Source organism: Cebus imitator, unplaced genomic scaffold (assembly GCF_001604975.1).
Source record: "Cebus imitator isolate Cc_AM_T3 unplaced genomic scaffold, Cebus_imitator-1.0 Scaffold255, whole genome shotgun sequence".
NCBI classification, from domain to species: Eukaryota; Metazoa; Chordata; class Mammalia; order Primates; family Cebidae; genus Cebus; species Cebus imitator.
The window spans coordinates 2,290,880-2,309,239 of record NW_016107570.1 but is presented as its reverse complement, the minus strand read 5'-3'; the positions used below and the strand labels follow the sequence as shown (position 1 = coordinate 2,309,239).

The 18,360-nt window shown below is 38.2% G+C and overlaps 1 protein-coding gene across 4 annotated transcripts in view; it reads right to left on the bottom strand.

The window, feature by feature from the left end:
• Positions 1-18,360, bottom strand: part of NDUFAF2 (NADH:ubiquinone oxidoreductase complex assembly factor 2) — a 217,782-nt gene that overhangs the window by 36,335 nt on the left and 163,087 nt on the right. For 3 of the 4 annotated variants that reach the window (XR_005195555.1, XR_005195556.1, XR_005195554.1), the window contains one exon: positions 14,179-14,471. Coding sequence is in view for 1 of the 4 variants with exons in the window: in XM_017499182.2 (XP_017354671.1) it covers positions 14,431-14,471 (41 nt within the window). In the remaining 3 variants the exon portion in view is untranslated. Of the gene's footprint in view, positions 1-14,178; positions 14,472-18,360 lie in introns of those variants that run through there. The other variant, XM_017499182.2, reaches the window with a different exon arrangement.

Below are 18,360 nucleotides of genomic sequence, written 5' to 3'. Positions count from 1 at the left end.
GGATTATGTTTATAGACTTGGATATGTTGAACCAGCCTTGCATCTCTGGAATGAAGCGTTCTTGATCATGATGGATAAGCTTTCTGATGTGCTATTGCAATCAGTTTGCCAGTATTTTATTGAAGATTTTTGCATCTATGTTTACCATGGATGTTGGCCTGAAGTTTTCTTTTTTTGTTGAGTCTCTGCTGGGTTTTGGTAGCAGGATGATGTTGGTCTCATAAAATGATTTGGGAAGAAGGATTTCCTCTTTTTGTATTTGTCTGGAATTGTTTCAAAAGGAATGGTACCAGCTCCTCTTTGTACGTTGGGTAGAATTCAGCTGTGAACCCGTCTGGACCTGGACTTTTTTTGGTTGGTAGGCTATTAATTTCTGCCGCAACTTCAGCCCTTGTTATTGGTTTATTCAAGGTTTCAACTTCTTCCTGGTTTAAGCTCTGGAGGGTGCAAGTGTCCAGGAATTTATCCATTTCTTCCAGGTTTAGTGGTTTATGTGCATAGAGTTGTTTGTAGTAATCTCTTATTGTAGTTTGTATTTCTGTGGAATCAGTGGTGATATCCCCTTTACCTTTTTTTTATTGCATCTATTTGATTCTTCTCTCTTTTCTTTTTTATTAATCTGGTAGCAGTCTGTCTATTTTGTTGATTTTTTCAAAAAACCAGCTCCTGGATTTACTGATTATTTGAAGGGTTTTTTGTGTGTCTATCTCCTTCGGTTCTGCTCTAATCTTAGTTATTTCTTGTCTTCTGCTCACTTTTGAGTTTTTGATCTTGCTCCTTTAGCTCTTTCAATTTTGACAATAGGGTGTTGATTTTAGATCTTTCCTTGCTTCTCATATGGGCACTTATTGCTATAAATTTCCCTCTAGACACTGCTTTAAATATGGATGTCCTTTTTGTTGATGATGAAGTTATTTCTTTCTCTTTCTTAAGTTTTCCTTCTAACAGTCAGACCCCTCTGCTGCAGGACTGCTGGAGGTCCACTCCAGACCCTGCTTGCCTGGGGATCACCCGAGGGGGCTGCAGAATAATAAGGGCTGCTGCTGTTTTCTTCTTCTGTTATCTTCGTCCCAGAATGGTACCTGCCTGATGTCGGCCTGTGCTCTCCTTTATCAGGTGTCTCTTTGGATATACGGAGGTTGGGGAGCTGCTTGAGGAGACAGTCTGTCCCTTATAGGAGCTCAAGTGCTGTGCTGGGAGCTCCATTGTCCTGTGCAGAGATGCTGGGCAGGTACTTTTAAGACTGCTGCAGCAGACCTCACAACCACCTCTTTTCCCAAGTAAATACTTTATATTCTTTAAGCTGATGTTTGTGGTCATAGCATAAGTCAAATCAAGGAGCCATAAAAGTGTCTGACAGTTACAAAGTAAGCTCTGCACTTAACCACTTCATAATAGCTAACTAACATTTAAAAATTGTTACTTATTTATTTTTTCAGTTTTAAGCACTATATATTAACTTCTCATTTTTGAAAATAAAGGTTTACCTTATTCTTTGTGTTCCCTAATGCCCTAATATAGTTGTAGATCCACATATTATGAGTAAAAACTGTCAACAAGTGAGTTATGTACTATAGGAAGATTATTTTTCCTTTTCCTTCCCAAGTGTTTTTCTGGAATAAATGAATTTTGTTTATTTCCCATGTACTTATCCATAATTCAGCCCCACTTGTTATGTTCAGATGTATCAGGTACTCTATGTATTTCATGTTTTTGGAAAAAAAATCTCTTCATTCACTTGGCCTGGACTGGCTGCCTTTCATACTCTAGTACCCTTTACCACTGCTGTAGTTTTATTTCTTAAATCTCACCCTTCCCTTTTCCTTTGTTTAGTCCTTTAGCCACTTTGTGAGAAAGGTTTATAGGAGATAATTCTATGAGATTTTGCATGTCCAAAACTGTGTTTAGCCTACATTCAGGCTTAAATCACATAACTGGGTATAGAATCCTAGAACAGAACTTACCACTTGTCAAAATGTTGAAAGCATTGTTACTTCACTGTCGTCTACCTTCTAGTATTACTAGTCCTCTAATTTTTCTTTACTATTTTCTGTTTCTTTCTGCCCTATATCACAGGAAATTGCTTCAACAGAAGGTTCTAACTTTTCAGTTAAATATTTCATTTCTATTATATTTTTATTTTTCCAAGTACTCCTTTTTGTTAAATTTTCTTTTATTTAAGTTCTCATTTCATGACTGCAATATCTTCTTGAATCACCGAGGATAGTAGTCATTTTAAGTTTTTAAGTAGTTTGTTTTATCCAAGTGTTTTACTCTACTTATTTATTTGTATGCGTCTCTTTTTCATTTCAGTGTTCCTAGGTAAATTTAGTTGGAAACTCTGAGGCTATAGGTGAGGCTTGTTGTAAACTCAGTTTCACTGTAATTTAATTGGAGCTTCAGGTCCTTCTTCTTGGTTGGTCAGAGTTTCCAGAGATGAATCTTCTAATATCCTGCCTGGAGCATAAAGACTTGTTTGTCTTCATTTTGGAAACCCAGTAGGGAAAAAAGATCTATAGGTCTCATTTTTAGTATGTACATGTTTACTTAGTTCCTCTGTTTTTCAGAATGGAGTATCTTCTCTCTTATTAGTCAGGAAAGCCATGCTACAAAGTCTGGACTATTTTCTCTTTCCCATGAGTAAATTTCTAGTTTTGAACTAGATAAAGAAGAGGCAGTTGTCTAGTAATATGATATCACAAAGGGACTATAACAGCATCCTTTCCTTTTTTTTCCAGGAGATTTAACATTGGTATAATGTTATTATTTAATAAGGTTCATGTTCAAGCTTCACCAGTTAACTCCATACTTTTCCTTATAGCAAAGTGTTTTCTTCAATCTAGGATAATATGTTACATTTAATTGTCATGTATCAGTCCTTCTTAGTCATTCATGTCACTGACATGACAAGCCTGGTGTTTTATGAAATGTTTCCCAATTTAGGATTTCTGGTTGCTTCTTTCCAGTTTTTTCCCTTCTGGTTAGATTAAGGTTATGAATTATTAGAAAGAATACTATATGAGGACAAGGGAGCAAGAGTTCCAAATAGAAGCCTCCATCAATCATCCTCATGGCAGGAATGCCAAATTGAAAAACTATTCACACAAACTTTGTAGGGACACGGATGAATCTGGAAACCATCATTCTCAGCAAACTGACATGAGAACAGAAAATCAAACACCACATGTTCTCACTCACAGGTGGGTGTTGAACAGTGAGAACACATGGACACAAGGAGAGAAGTGTCACACACTGGGTTCTGTTGCGGGAAGGCTAGGGGAGGTACAGTGGGGGGTGGGGTGGTTGGGGAGGAATAACATGGGGAGAAATGCCAGACATAGGTGACAGGGGATGGAGGCAGCAAACCACCTTGCCATGTAAGTACTTATGCAACAATCCTGCACAATCTGCACATGTAACCCAGAACCTAAAGTACAATAAAAATAAATAAATAAATAAATAAATAAATAAAATAAAAAGAAAGAAAGGGAAAAACATAGCACTAAAAAAGAAAAAAGAGCACCTTCACAAGAATAAAAAATCAGCTTAGGCAGCAGTTGAGCCACAGTCAAGCAAAGCACCAAGCAGCCTCCTGGGGTCCTTGATTCCAGGCCTTGGCTCTTGGACAACAATTCTGGACCTGCCCTGGGTCAGAAGAAAGCCCACTGCCCTGAAGGGAGAGTTCTAGGCCAGGCAGTGTCTACCACAAACTGACAGAAAAGGCTTCTTGGGCCTTAAACGAACATCAGCAGTAGCCAGGCAGTACTCGCCATGGGCCTAGGGTGGTGGTGGCCATGGAGAGAGACTCCTAAGCTTTTGGAAAAGGGAGAAAAGAGTGGGAAAGACTTCCACTTCTGGCTCCAGTGCCAGTTCAGCCACAGGAGAACAGAGCATCAGGTAGATTCCTAAGGTTCTCGACTCCAGGCCCTGGCTACTGCTTGGCATCTCTAGACCCACCTGGAACTAAGGAACCCACCTCCCTGAAGAATAGGACACAAGCCTGCCTGGCTTCATCACCTGCTGACTGTGAAGCCCTAGGGCCTTTAGCGAACATCATTGGTGGTAGCACAGAAGGAGAGACTGTTTGAGAGAAAGTACGGGAAGACAACAAGAGTCTTTGCTCAGTAATCCAGAGAATTCTTCCAGATCTTATCCAAGACAATAATTCTACAAGTCTGCAAGAACCACAGCATTACTAAGATTGCCCCCCTCCCACCATGCAGATACAGATGCAGTGACTAAAAACTTGGATTACAACATCCAAGCCCTTTCAAATACTTGGAAAGCCTTCCCAGGAAGGACAGGTACAAACAAGCCTAGACTGTGAAGATTACAATAAATACCAAACTCTTCAATACCCAGACCTGATGAACATCCACAAGCATGAAGACCATCCAGGAAAATAAAACTTCACCAAAGGAACTAAATAAAGCACAAGTGAAGGATCCTGGAGAGACAGAGACATTTGAACTTTCAGACAGATAATTCAAAATAGGTATTTTGAAAAAGCTCAGTGAAATTCAAGATAACACAGGGAAGGAATTCACTATTCTATCAGATAAATTTAACAAAGACATTAAAATAATTAAAAAGAAACAGAAATTCTAGAGTTGAAAAATGTAACTGACCTACTGCAGAATGCATCAGAGTCTCTCAACAGCAGAAATGGTAAGAAGAAAGAATTAGTGAGCTTAAAGACAAGTTATTTGAAAATATACAGTCAGAAAAAACAAAAGACAAAAGAATAAAAAACAAGGAAGCATGACTACGTGATATAGAAAATAGCCTCACAAGGACAAATCTAAGAGTTGCTGGTCTCAAATATGAGCTAGAAAGATAGGGGAGGAAAGTTTATTTAAAGGAAAATAAGAGGGAACTTCCCTAACCCAAAGAAAGATATCAATATTCAAGTATAAAAAGGTTATAGAACACCAAGTGGATTTAACGCAAATAAGACTACCTCAAGACATTTATTAATAAAACTCCCAAAGGTCAAGAAAGAAATAACACACAATGGAGTTCCAATACACTTGGCAACAGACTTTTCAGTTGATATCTTACAGGCCAGGAGAGAGTAGCATGACATATTTAAAGTACTGAATGGAAAAAAAAACCAAACTTTTATCCTATGTGTTAGTTGTTCCCATAATGCTAATAAAGACATACCTGAGAATCGGTAATTTATAAAGGAAAGATATTTAATTGACTCACAGTTCAGCATGGTTAGAGAGACCTCAGAAAACTTACAATCATGCCGGAAGGGAAAGCAAACTGTCCTTCACATGATGTCAGGAAAAAGAAGTGCCAAGCAAAAGGGGGAAAGCCCCTTATAAAACCATCAGATCTTGTGAGAACTCACTATCATGAGATCAGCATGGAGGTAACCACCCTCATGATTTGATGATCACCTACCGGGTCCCTCCCACAACACATGGAGATAATGGGAACTACAACGCAAGATGAGATTTGGGTGGGGACATAGCCAAACCATATCATCCTAGAATAGTATACCCAGTGAAACTAGCTTTCAAACATGAAAGAGCAATAAAGACTTTCCAACATAAACAAAGCTAAGAAATTTCAACACCAGACCTCTCCTACAAAAAATGTTAAAGGAAATTCTTCAATCAGAAAGAAAAGGATGCTAATAAGCAACAAAAAATCATCTGAAGGTAAAAAATCCACTGGTAATAGTAAATAAACAGAAAAATACAGAATATTATAAAACTATAATTGTGCTGTAATATGTGTAAACTACTCATATGATGAGTGGAAAGACTAAAAGATGAACTGATCAAAAATAATAACTACAACAATCTTTCAAGACAGTAGAGTAAGATATAAATTGAAACAACAGAACTTAAAAAGCAGAGGGGACAAAGTTGAAGTGTACAGTTTTATTAGTTGTCTTTTCCTTTGTTTGTTTGTTTATGCAATCAGTGTTAAGCTGTCAGCAGTCTGCAATAATGGGTTATAAGATAGTATCTGCAAGGCTCATGGTAACATCCAGTCTAAAAACATACAACAGATATACAAAAAAATAAAAAAGAATAAATTAAAACATAATCACCACAGAAAATCCCCTTCACTAAAAGGGAGACAGGAAGGAAGGAAAGAAGAAAGAGAAAACCACAAAACCAGGAAACAAGTAATGAAATGTCAAGACTAAGTCTTTATCAACAAAAACACTGAATGTAAATAGCATACATTCTCCAATTAAGACAAATTAGCTGAATAGATTAAAAAACAAGACTCAACAATCTACTGTCTACAAGAAACACACCACCTATAAAGACTCATATAGACTGAAAATAAAAGGATGGAAAAAGATATTCTATGCAAATGAAAATCAAAAAAGGGCAGGAGCAGATTTTAAGACAAAAAACTATAAAAAGAGATAAAGGACCCCATGCAGTGGCTCATGCCTGTAATCCCAGCACTTTGGGAGGCCAAGGCAGGTGGATCATGGTCGAGGCAGGAGATCGAGACCATCTTGGCTGACATGGTGAAACCCTGTTTCTACTAAAAATACAAAAATTAGCTGGGCGTGGTGGCATATGCCTGTAATCCCAGCTACTCAGGAGGCTGAGACAGGAGAATCACTTGAACCAGGGAGTCAGAGGTTGCAGTGAGCCAAGATTGCACCACAGCACTCCAGCCTGGTGATAGAGCAAGACTCTGTCTCAAAACAAACAAACAAACAAACAAAAAGATAAAAAAGAAGGTCATTATATAATGATACAGTTATCAATTGAGCAAGAAGATATAATAATATAAATGTATATCCACCCAACTCTGGAGTACTCACATATATAATGTAAATATTATTAGAGCTAAAGGGACAGACCCCAATACAAAAATAACTGGAGGACAGGAGCCATGGCTCATGCCTATAATCCCAGGTCTTTGGGAGGCATATCACTTGAGCTCAGGAGTTCAAGAGCAGCCTGGGCAACATGGAGAAACCCTGTCTCTACTAAAAAATACAAAAAAAACGAGCTGTGTGTAGTGGCGTGCACCTGTGGTCCCAGCTACTTGGGGGCTGAGGTGTGAGGATCACTTGAGCCTAGGAAGTAGATGTTGCAGTGAGGCAAGATCATGCTGCTGCACTCTATCCTGGGTGACAGAGTGAGATCCCATCTGAAAGGAAAGAAAGAAAGAAGAAAGGAAGGAAAGAAGGGAGGGAGGGAGGGAATGAGAAAGAGAGGAGGGAAGAAGGAAAGAACTGGAGACCTCAACATCCACTTTAAATACTAGAAACAACATCCAGACAGGAAATCAACTAAGAAACACTGGATTTAATCTGCACTAGAGAGCAAATGTACGTAATAGATATTTACAGAACATTTCGTCAAACAGCTGCAGAATGCACATTCTTCTACTTAGAACATGGATCATTCTCAAGGACAGACTATATGTGAGGCCACAAAACAACTCTTAAAAATTTCAAAACAGTTGAAATAATCTTGAGTATCTTCTCTGACCACAATGGAATAAAACTAGAAATCAATAACCAGAATAATTTTGGAGACTTCACAAACACTTGGAAATTAATATGCTCCTTGAATGACCAGTGGGTCAATTAAGAATTTAAATAGGAAATTAAAAAACTTCTTGAAACAAATGAAAATGGGAACACAATATACTAAAGCCTGTGAGAAACAGAGAAAGCAGTATAAAGAGAAAAATGTACAGCTATAAGAGCTTACACCATAAAAGTAGAAAAATTTCAAACAAACAACCTAATGATGAACGTTCAAGAATTACAAAAGCAAGAGGAAACCAATCCCAAAATTAGTAGAAAAGAAATTAAAAAAAAAAAAATCAAAGCAGAAACAAATGAAATTTGAAGAAAACAATACAAAAGACCAACAAAATGAAAAGTTGTTTTTTTTTAAAAAAAGATAAACATAATCAACAAACCTTTAGCCACACTAAGCAAAATGACAGAGGACATGAATACAGAAAATAAGACATGAAAAAGGAGACATTACAACTGACACCACAGAAATTCAAAGGATCATAAAAAGGTTACTACAAGCAATTATAAGCCAATACACTGGAAAACCTAGAAGAAATGGGTAAATTCCTAGACACACACAACCTACTGAGATTGAAACACAAAGAAATCCAAAACCTGAACAAACCCATAAGAAGTGATGAGATTTAAACCATAATAAAGTCTCCCAGCAAAGAAAAGCCAGGACCCAATGGCTTCTCTGCTGAACTTTACCACACGTTTTAAGAAGAACTCATATTAATCTTTCTCAAACTATTCCAAATAATAGAGGAGGAGGGAATACTTCCAAACTCTAATAGGTCAGTATACCAAACCTTTGTCTGATACCAAAAGCAAAGACACATCAAAATCAAGAAAACTACAGGCCAATAGTCCTGATGAACACTGACACAAAAATCCTCACAAAACACTAGCAAACCAACTTCAACAACATGTTAAAAAGATCATTCATTATGAGTAGGATTTATCCCAGGGATACATGGATGGTTCAATATATGCAAATCACATCAGCAGTATGATGAACAAAAACTCTATGGTCATTCAATTGATGCTGGAAAAGCATTTGAGAAAATTTGACATCCCTTCATGATAAAACCTTTAACATACTGGGTATAGAAGGAACATACTTCATCACAATAAAAGCCATATACAACAGACCCACAGCTAGTATCATACTTGTATTAGTCCATTTTACACTGCTTTGAAGACATACTTGAGACTGTAATTAAAAAAAAAAAAAAAAACAATAGAAGCTTAATTGACTTCCCAAGCATGGCTTGGGATATCTCAGGAAACTTACAATCATGGCACAAGGGGAAGAGGCATGTCTTACATGGTGGCAGGTGAGAAAGAGTGTGTGTGAGCACAGAAAAATTTACCACTTATAAAGCCATCAGATCTCCTAAGAATTTATTCTTTATCACAAGAACAGCATGGGGAAAACAACCTCCATAATCCAATTACTTCCTTCTAGGTCTTATCCTAAACACCTCATAATTACAATTCAAGATAAGATTTGTGTGAGGACACAAAGCCTAACCGTACTGAATAAATACTGAAAGCCTTTCTTCTAAGATCTAAAACATGACAAGAATGCCCATTTTTACTATTGCTATTTAATATAATATTGGAAGTCCTAGTTAGAGCAATCAGACAAGAGAAAGAAACAGCAGGGAGTTCTTTGGAGTAGGGTAGACAGAACAAGCCTAAAGAGGCAAAGCTAGAAAGTTGGGCTGGGAGGAAGGCAGCAAATCACACTGCCACATGTGTACCTATGCAACAATCTTGCATGTTCTTCACATGTACCCCAAAACCTAAAATGCAATAAAAAAAATCTGGAGCCAACAGATGCTAGAGAGGGTGTGGAGAAATAGAAACACTCTTACACAGTTAGTGGGAGTATAAATTAGTTCAACCATTGTGGAAGACAGTGTGGTGATTCCTCAACGATCTAGAAATAGAAATTCCATTTGACCCAGCAATCCCATTACTGGGTATATGCCCAAAGAACTACAAATCGTTCTACTATAAAGACACATGCACATGTATGTTCATTGCAGCCTGTTTACAATAGCAAAGGCCTGGAACTAACCCAAATGCCCATCAATGATAGAGTGGACAAAAAGAATGTGGCACATATACACCATGGAATACGATGCAGCCATAAAAAACGACGAGTCTGTGTTCTTTGTAGGGACTTAGATGAATCTGGAAACTATTATTCTCAGCAAACTGACACAAGAACAGAAAACCAAACACCACATGTTCTCACTCATAGGTGGGTGTTGAACAATGAGAACACGTGGACTCAGGGAGAGGAGCATCACACACTGGGGGTAGTTGGCTGGGGGCTAGGGGAGGGACAGAGAGGGGTGGGAAGGGTGGGGAGGGATAACATGGGGAGAAATGCTGCATATAATATGCACCTATGCAACAACCCTGCATGACCTGCACATGTACCCCAGAACCTAAAGTAAAATAAAATTAAAAAAAAAAAAAGAAAGTTGGGCTGGGCCCAAATCAGGAAGCCTAGCATAGTATGCCAAGGAGATAGATTGTTGGCCAGAACTCTCCAGAAAGTATGACTAAAAATTGATCCCTTCAGTTTTCAAGGTGGCCAGGAGAATTACTGTTTAATCATAGAGCAGGTGTGTTTTATACTATAACAAACTGTCAGTTTTCAAACATGAGTGTATCATTTTCACCCTAACCAGCACCGTACAAAAGTTGTCAATCTTTTAAATATAAGCCATTTTAAAGGGTGTGTAGTTGTATCTCATTGTGGTTCCAATGATTACAAGTATTATTAAGTATCTTTTCATATACCTAAAACATATCTTACAGAGTGGTTGTCCAAGGTTTCTGCCCAATATTTATTAGCTGCTTTTTTTTTTTTTTTTGGATGGAGTCTCACTCTGTCACCCAGGCTGGAGTGCAGTGGTGGTGCTCACTGCAACCTCCACCTCCTGGGTCAAGCAATTCTCTGCTTCAGCCTCCCGAGTAGTTTGGATTACAGGCACCCACCACCACACCTGGTTAAGTTTTGTATTTTTAGTAGAGACAAGGTTTCGCCACCTTTGCTAGGCTTGAACTCCCGACCTTGTGATCCACCCACCTCCGCCTCCCAAAGTGCTGGGATTATAGGCATCAGCCACCGTGCCTAGCCTAGCTTCTTTTTTATTAACACTGAGTTGAGGTATTCTTTATATAGCCTGGATACAATTCCTTTGTCAAATATATGTACTATGATAATTTTCTCCTAGTCTTTTGCTTTCCTAATGTTCTCTTGTAACAAGCATTAGATCTTAAATCTAATTAAATCTGATTAATCTGTATTTTTCCTTTATGGATTGTTGTGTCTCTTGTCTACCTCAAAACTGCAGATAGTCCATTGTTTTTTCTTCAAGAAGCAAAATAGTTTGGCTTTTATGTCTAGTCTATGATCTATCATGAATTAATATTTGTGTACAATGTGAGGTAGGGATCAATTCATTTTCCCCATATGGATATTAAGTTATTCCAGAACCATTTGCTAAAGACTTTCCATTCCTGATTATGTTGTTTTGACATCACTATTAAAAACCAACTGCCTGTATAGTATCTATTTTTGGACTTTTGTTATTTTCCATTGATTTATTTATCCAGTACCCTAATGGCAGTATCACATTGTCTTGATAACTATAGTTCTAAAGTAATTTTTAAAGTCAGACAATATTAGCCCTTTAATTTTCATCTCCTTTTTCATGGCTGCTTTCAGCTACTCCAGGTCTTTTACATTTCCAAGTACATTTTCAAATCAGCATGTTGATTTCTGCCCAAAAAGTCTGATGTGGTTTTAACTGGATATTTATTTTATTAAATCTATAAATCAGTGGTTCCCAAAATGTGAGCTATGAACCACCACCATCAGCATCATCCAAGAACACGTTATAAATGCAAATATTTAGGTCCTACCCCAGAACTAGTGGATCAAAAACTCTAAGCTTGGGGTCTAGCAATCTGAGTTTTAACAAGTCTTTCAGGTGATGTGGATGCAAAATAAAGCATAAGTACTAATGTGGATCAGTTTGAGAACAATGAATACGTTAGCAATATTGTACATTCCAATCCATGAACAGATACTTCTCCTTATTTATTTGGGTCTTATACACATATTTTGCTTACTTAATTCCATAGTATTCTATGTTTTCTGATACTACTATAAATGGCATTCTAATGGCTGTTGTTTAACCTTTAGTTGTAATGTATAGGAGATATGGAAGGAAGTCTATTTGGGGTTGGGTATTCACTTAAAGATCTGAAAGAACATATCTAGTTTCTGGATCCAGTTTTCAGTTTGTAAGGAAGATAATGGACAGAGAAACATGATGAAATGCACCAGGAACATAAGATCAGCAAAACCTAGACTGTGGCAAACTCTACAGGCCAACTGGGCTGGGTTTTTTTTTAACACATAAATCTTTAAGGAAATAAAAGGGATGGAAGAGGATAGACTGAAGATTTAAAACAAATATGAAGTTTTTACAAAATGGACAAGTCTAAACTATAATGTACATTTAGGTGAAAAAACTATTTAAAATGAGAGGAAATTATTACTATAAAAGTTGAGTTAAGGTTTGCTTTTGTCAGGAGAGAGGGGCTTGTGATTGGGATGGGATATATGGTTCTGAAATAGATGGCAAAGTTCTATTTCTTGAAATCCGTGGAATTTGCCTTATAATTTCACAGCTTAGCAACGAAATAAGCTTTACTTTACATTTAAAAATATGTCTTACTTTACATTAAGAGAATCTTTTTCCTCTTAATATGATGTATCTAGAATTTGGACTTGGAGAGTATAAAAGTTACAGTGGTAAGGGTTGTGTTTGATAAAAACTAAAATGTGCCTAACGAAGTGGTTGTTCACTTGAGTTAGAGGTACTAGTGTAGATAAAGTCAAAGAATTGGGCAGCTAAGACTTAGGAAGGGATTGAAAAGAGAAGACCTTATGCCAGGTTCTAATCTCGGCCATCAGTATGGTGGCTTGCATGCTGGCACACATAAAAATGATGATCAGGTACAGAGAAATATACATGGATAGCATGTTACATGGATAACAAAGGTCCTCCACTCTCTTGGGCCCACAAACAAAGACTATTTGGGGAAGCAAGAAGCAGTTGGACTCACTTTCTTTCTGTGGGACGTGGGAAAGCAAGCACAACTTCCTTCAAGGAAAAAAGGAACTCACTATCTCTCAGGCACAGGCAGATTTCAGTTGAGGTTATGTGGTAGAGAAAGTTTCCAGGAAAATATTAATGGTGAATGGTAATTTGCTAACAAAGAGACAGAAATTCCTGAAACACAATGGAAAGGGTCAAGAGGAAGGAAAAGTGTGTAAGTGTGTGTGTGTGTGTGTGTGTGTGTGTGTGTGTGTGTTAGGGAGGGTACAAAGCAGCATAAAGAACAAAGTGATTAATAGTACACTAAAAGAGAGGCAACAAAAGAGGGCTCATTTTGGATAATCAAAAGTAACAAGAGTGAGCTGAGGGATAGAAGGACTTGGTGTGTTCCAACTAGAGCTTGTTTGAGGTGCTGAAATAACCTAAAATTCACAGAGGTGGTGCCTGAGGCCCAGCTCTTGCAATTGCCTCCACTAATCACTTTGCATATTCATGTTTCTATGAAGAAGGCTTTCAAAGTTCTAAGGATGGTGGAAGCACCTTAACAGTAGCACTTACTATGACCAAGAGAAGGAGAATAAGAAGGCTCTTCAATCCATCCTTCACTATAAACTACTGGGCATACTTCTGAATCCTGGATCACATTGCCCTTTTTCCCCCCAAAAAACAGCTTTTATTCCAAATTTTATCAATGTTGGAAAGAAGGGTCTGAGAAAAGTAGGACAAGGCAGAAGCAATATATAAAGTAAGCAATGGGTCAAGAGATATACTCAGTCAGACCCTGGCTGAATGAACATTGATGGGTTTGGTATATGACTAATGTATGGAGCAAGTAAAGATAAACATGCCAGGTAAGGTATCATCATGATTCTGCTCTAGAGCACCCACCTCCCAACAAATGGGGATTGAGTACTGGAGCCCATTTATGTTGTCATCAGAGTTTGTAGTAGTGAGGGAATAGGCAACAGAAAAGAGGAGGGAAGTCCTAAATAGTAAAATGAAGGGAATGCCTCTAGACAAAAAGTAAACAAGAGAGTATACTAATGCATTTAGAGACTCTCCTTTTATGAAATAACTTCTTATAAAATAATTTTAGAGCTCTTTATGTATTTTTAAAATTAAAATTATAATTTTAATAAAATAATCTATATTAAAATCATGTTGTAAAACACATATACCATAGCATTTCTATGCTTTTTATGGTTTATCACGAACTATAAACTTTTAAGTTTTAAATGAAAATTCAACTCAACTACTAATTACTGAGTGTTATAAAATACTTGCTAATTCTATATTTTAAAGTTTCTTTGGATACTTGAAGGATTTAAATATATAAAATTAAGGGAAACATAAGAGCATGATTTGGATACGACAAAGAGATTCGTGTTTCTCAAACTTTTCTACAAAAGCCTCAGTACTGGCAGAGAGAACTCCCAAGACCCAGGGGAAACAACCTGGTACAAACTGTTCCAAATCCAGACTTTCTAAAAATGTTTTTATTTTTGTTTTAAAATTTTATTGTTTAATTTTAAATTTTATGTAAATTTTGTTGTATTCCATAATATGAGCACTTATTTTATCATATATTATATTAGTGATATGTTTATATATTACTTTATTATAAAAATGTTTTAAGTTATTTTCTATGGAATAAAATCAACGCTTTGGGAGAACACATCATACATTTTCTGAAGGTTCATATATCCTTGGGAATACACACTCCTAAGAGATATTTTTCTTGTGTAGTCTTACCTCCATAGTAGGTGGAGTCTTTCTTGTTCTTCTAATCCAAGCTAGAAAGAAAAATAATATTTAAATGTCAGTTTTCCATAATTTGCACAAACATTTTAACCATTCATGGATAAAACAAAATTTTTGACTACCTACTCTATATTATTTTAGGTACTGGAGATACAGCAGGGAATAAAACAGATTAAGTCCCTCCTCTACTGTAGCATATGTACTTCTGAAGGGGTTACAGAAAATAAACACACAAACACATGTTTGGTGGTGAAAAGAATATAATAGTATAGAGAAGATAAAGAGGGGACGGCTTCATATCTTTAAAATCATACCTCCTAATTATCTAAATTTGCCTGGGTATATTTATGGCCTACAAGCCAAACCAAAATGCAGTAAACTTCAAGGCAATATCAAAATCATATTATTCTCAAAATCTGTATTAGTTATTGCTCAATTTATAAAGGAGGGGACTTAGAAAAAGTTTTCATTTACAGAGATTTCTTTTCTGATTTGCTCCAGCAAGCAGCTACTCAATGGTTGGTAAGTGTCATCAGGCCTTAGCTCTAACACTTGGGAGATGGGCTGCAGAGAGAGAACCCACATTTGTTAGTGGCTGTTTGGAACTGGGTACTGTGCTAGATGCTTTATAGCAATGGGAAGGGAGTGGGGCAACTGCCTCTAGGGAAGTTATCAGAATCACATGGAAGACAGTATAGTATAGTGCTTATGAGAATGATTCCAAAGTCAGATTTTCAACTTCATCACATATTGGCTGTGTCACCTGGAGCAAGTTATTTAATTTTCTGAGCATCAGGTTTCCCATCTATAAAATGAAATTATAGAAGTATCTACACTTTGGGGTTGTTGTGAAAATTATATGAGATAATATACATAAATGCTTACCTTGGAGCCTGGCACATAAGTCTCTTATTACTATTATTCAATAAACCTTTTAAAAACAAGACTCAAAAAACAAAAGAACAATAATACCTGCTTAGCCTACAATGTTGTATAGGAAACTGTGAGCAAACATACTGTGAGGAATATGATCTTGAAGGCCACTGTTTTATCATTTTAGATGATTCACTCTTCACTACAAAATTGAAGAAACAGAAATAAAGTGACTTCCCAAGTTTACACATTAAGTAGTAATGTTTGTATTTGAATTTGGATCTGACCCTGTATCTGGTTCTAAAAACTATCTGTGCTCAACTAAGCAGTCTTTCAAAGTTTATGAACAACATGCAAAGAACATTAAACCAGTAAGAGGAAGCTGGGTTAGGTGTGACTGTAACTACATGTGAGAAAAATAAGAATTATTGATCCCATTTTAAAGATTTGGAAACTGAGGCTCAGAGAGATTAAGAAACTTTCTTAATGCCATATAAGTAGTGACTGGGAATTAAATCCTGGTTGAACTGGCTCTAAAATCTTAGCTCTATCCATTCAACAGCCACCCTCTCTTGTGACCAGCTCTGACGGCCGGCCTCCTTTATCTAGGCAAAGACTATTACTGACTTATAATAGCTTGACTTGGGATTTTCGACTTTATCATGGTGGGAAACCATTCTGTTTTTCATTGCATTACTTATTTAATGAATTATATGTTATTAAAAACTTTATTATAAAATAGGCTTTGTGTTAGATAATTTTGCCCAACTGTAGGCTAATGTAAGTGTTCTGAACACATTTAAAGTAGGTTAGGCTAAGCTATGATGTTCAGTAGTCTAGGTGTATTAAACTTATTTTCTACATAACGCTATTTTCAATATATGATAGGCTTATGGGGACATAGCCTCATTGTAAACTGAAGATCATCTGTAATGGCACCAGGACCTGTCTTCATAAAAAGCCCAACACTGAATGGTCTATGGGGGTGGAAACAGTAACATTCAACTGTGGACTTGGGATCAGTCATTTCCCCCTGCTCTGTTCTCTCTTGCACTTAACCCTTACATCTATCTCCAATACAGTTTCAGTGTTCTCCATTCTCTACTCCTGTTTCTGAACTTTTACCCTTTTCCCTCCCTTCCTCCCTCCTCTTTTTTCTTCTTCTTTCTTCCTCTTCCTCCTCCCCCTCCTCCTCCTCCTCCTCTTCTTCCTTCTCCTCCTCCTTCTACTTCTTCTTCTCTCTCTCTCTCTGTTCCTGTCTCTCTCTCTCTGTTCCTCTCTCTCTCTCTCTCTCTCTCTCTCACTCTGTTTCCCAGGCTGTAGTGCAGTGGTATAATCTCAGGTCACCACAACTTCAAGTGATTCTCCTGCCTCAGCCTCCTGAGTAGCTGAGGTTACAGTTCCTCCCCATCACACCCAGATGGTTGTTAGGCCATAAGGTTGTCAAGGGCAGGAGGTACCCATGGGAAATTTATTTTTCTGTTATTTTAAGTACCTACTCTTTTGAGGTATTTACTCTTTTAAATGCTTCAACAGAGTAGGTACTTTAAAAATTATTGAATGAATATTTCTTTTGAAAAATACTTGTTCTATCAAGATTTTGATCTGTATTAGAAAATCCAGCTTAGCAATACCACAATTCCTCTGTGTATTCAAGGAAATAAGTGACATTGGGAATTTTTCAATTACCTCTTTATGGTCAAAATTAAAGTTACTTAGATTCAGGCCAAGATGGCCGATTAGAAGCAGCTAGGGTACATGACTCTCATGGAGAGGAACTAAAGGGGTGAGTAAATACAGCACCTTCTACTGAAGCATCCAGGTACTCGCATTGGGACTAATCAAGGAAAGAATCTGACCTCTGGAGAATGAAGAAAAGCAAGACAGAAAAACAGCCTAGCCCGGAGTGACATGGAGCCAGGGGAACCTCCCCACCAAGGGAAGCGGTGAGTGAATGTGTGCCCCTGGAAAACCATGCTTCTCCCGCAGATCTTTGCAACCCCCCAGTCAGGAGATATCCTCCTAAACCCACTCCACCAGGGCCTTCAGTCTGACACACAGAGCTCTGTGGATTCCTGGCAGAGCAGCTGCTCAGGCATGAGTGGAGGTGCAGGAGCTTTACGTACTTAGGCTCTGGGCTTCCCAGCAAGAGTGACTGCAGGGAAGTCAAGGTGGGAGGTTGGACCTCTGTACATACCACTGGGAAGAGGGCTGAATTGAGGGGCCTGAGCAGTGATGGTCCACAGGCCCCACTTTCAAAGTACCTGACAGGATAAGACCCACTGGCTTGGAATTCCAGCCAACCACTGGCAACAGTATTGCCCCTACCTAAGACAGAGTTCCTAGGGGGAGGGGAAGGGCCGCCATCTTTGCTGTTTGGATAATTCAGCAGTTCCAGCCTGTGAGCTCTGGAGAGTCCAAACCAACTAGGGACAAAAGGGATCCCCCAGTGCAACACAGTTGTTCTACCAAAATGTGGCCAGGCTGCTTCTTTAAGTGGGCTCCCAATCTGTTCCTCCCCACTGGGCAGGACCTCCCAACTGGGGCCTCTAACCACCCCTGCCCATGTTCTCAGGCTGACAGACATTTGAGAACTTCCTGAGACAGAGCTCCTAGAGGGAGAGGTAGGCAGCCATCTTTTCTGTTTGGGTGACAAAATCATTCCAGTCTCCAGGCTTTGGAGAGTCCAAGTTGACCAGGGGTGGAAGGGGAATCCCAGCATAGCACAACTGCTCTGTGAAAGCATAGCCAGAGTGCTTCTTTAAGCAGGTCTCTGATCCTGTTCCTCCTGAGTGAGACCTCTTAACTGGGGTCTCTAGCCCCCTCCTACAAGTATATTCAGGCCAGCAACAGGTATGTACCTCCCTGAGAAGGAGCTCCCAGAGGAAGGCGCCGTCTGCCATCTTTGCTGTTTCGCAGCCTTCATTGGTGATGCCTCCAAGGTACTGGAAAATTCAAGGTAACTAGGGACTGGAGTGGACCCCCAGAAAACTGCAGCAGCCCTATGGAAAACTGGCCAGACTATTAAAAGAAACAAACAAACTAAAA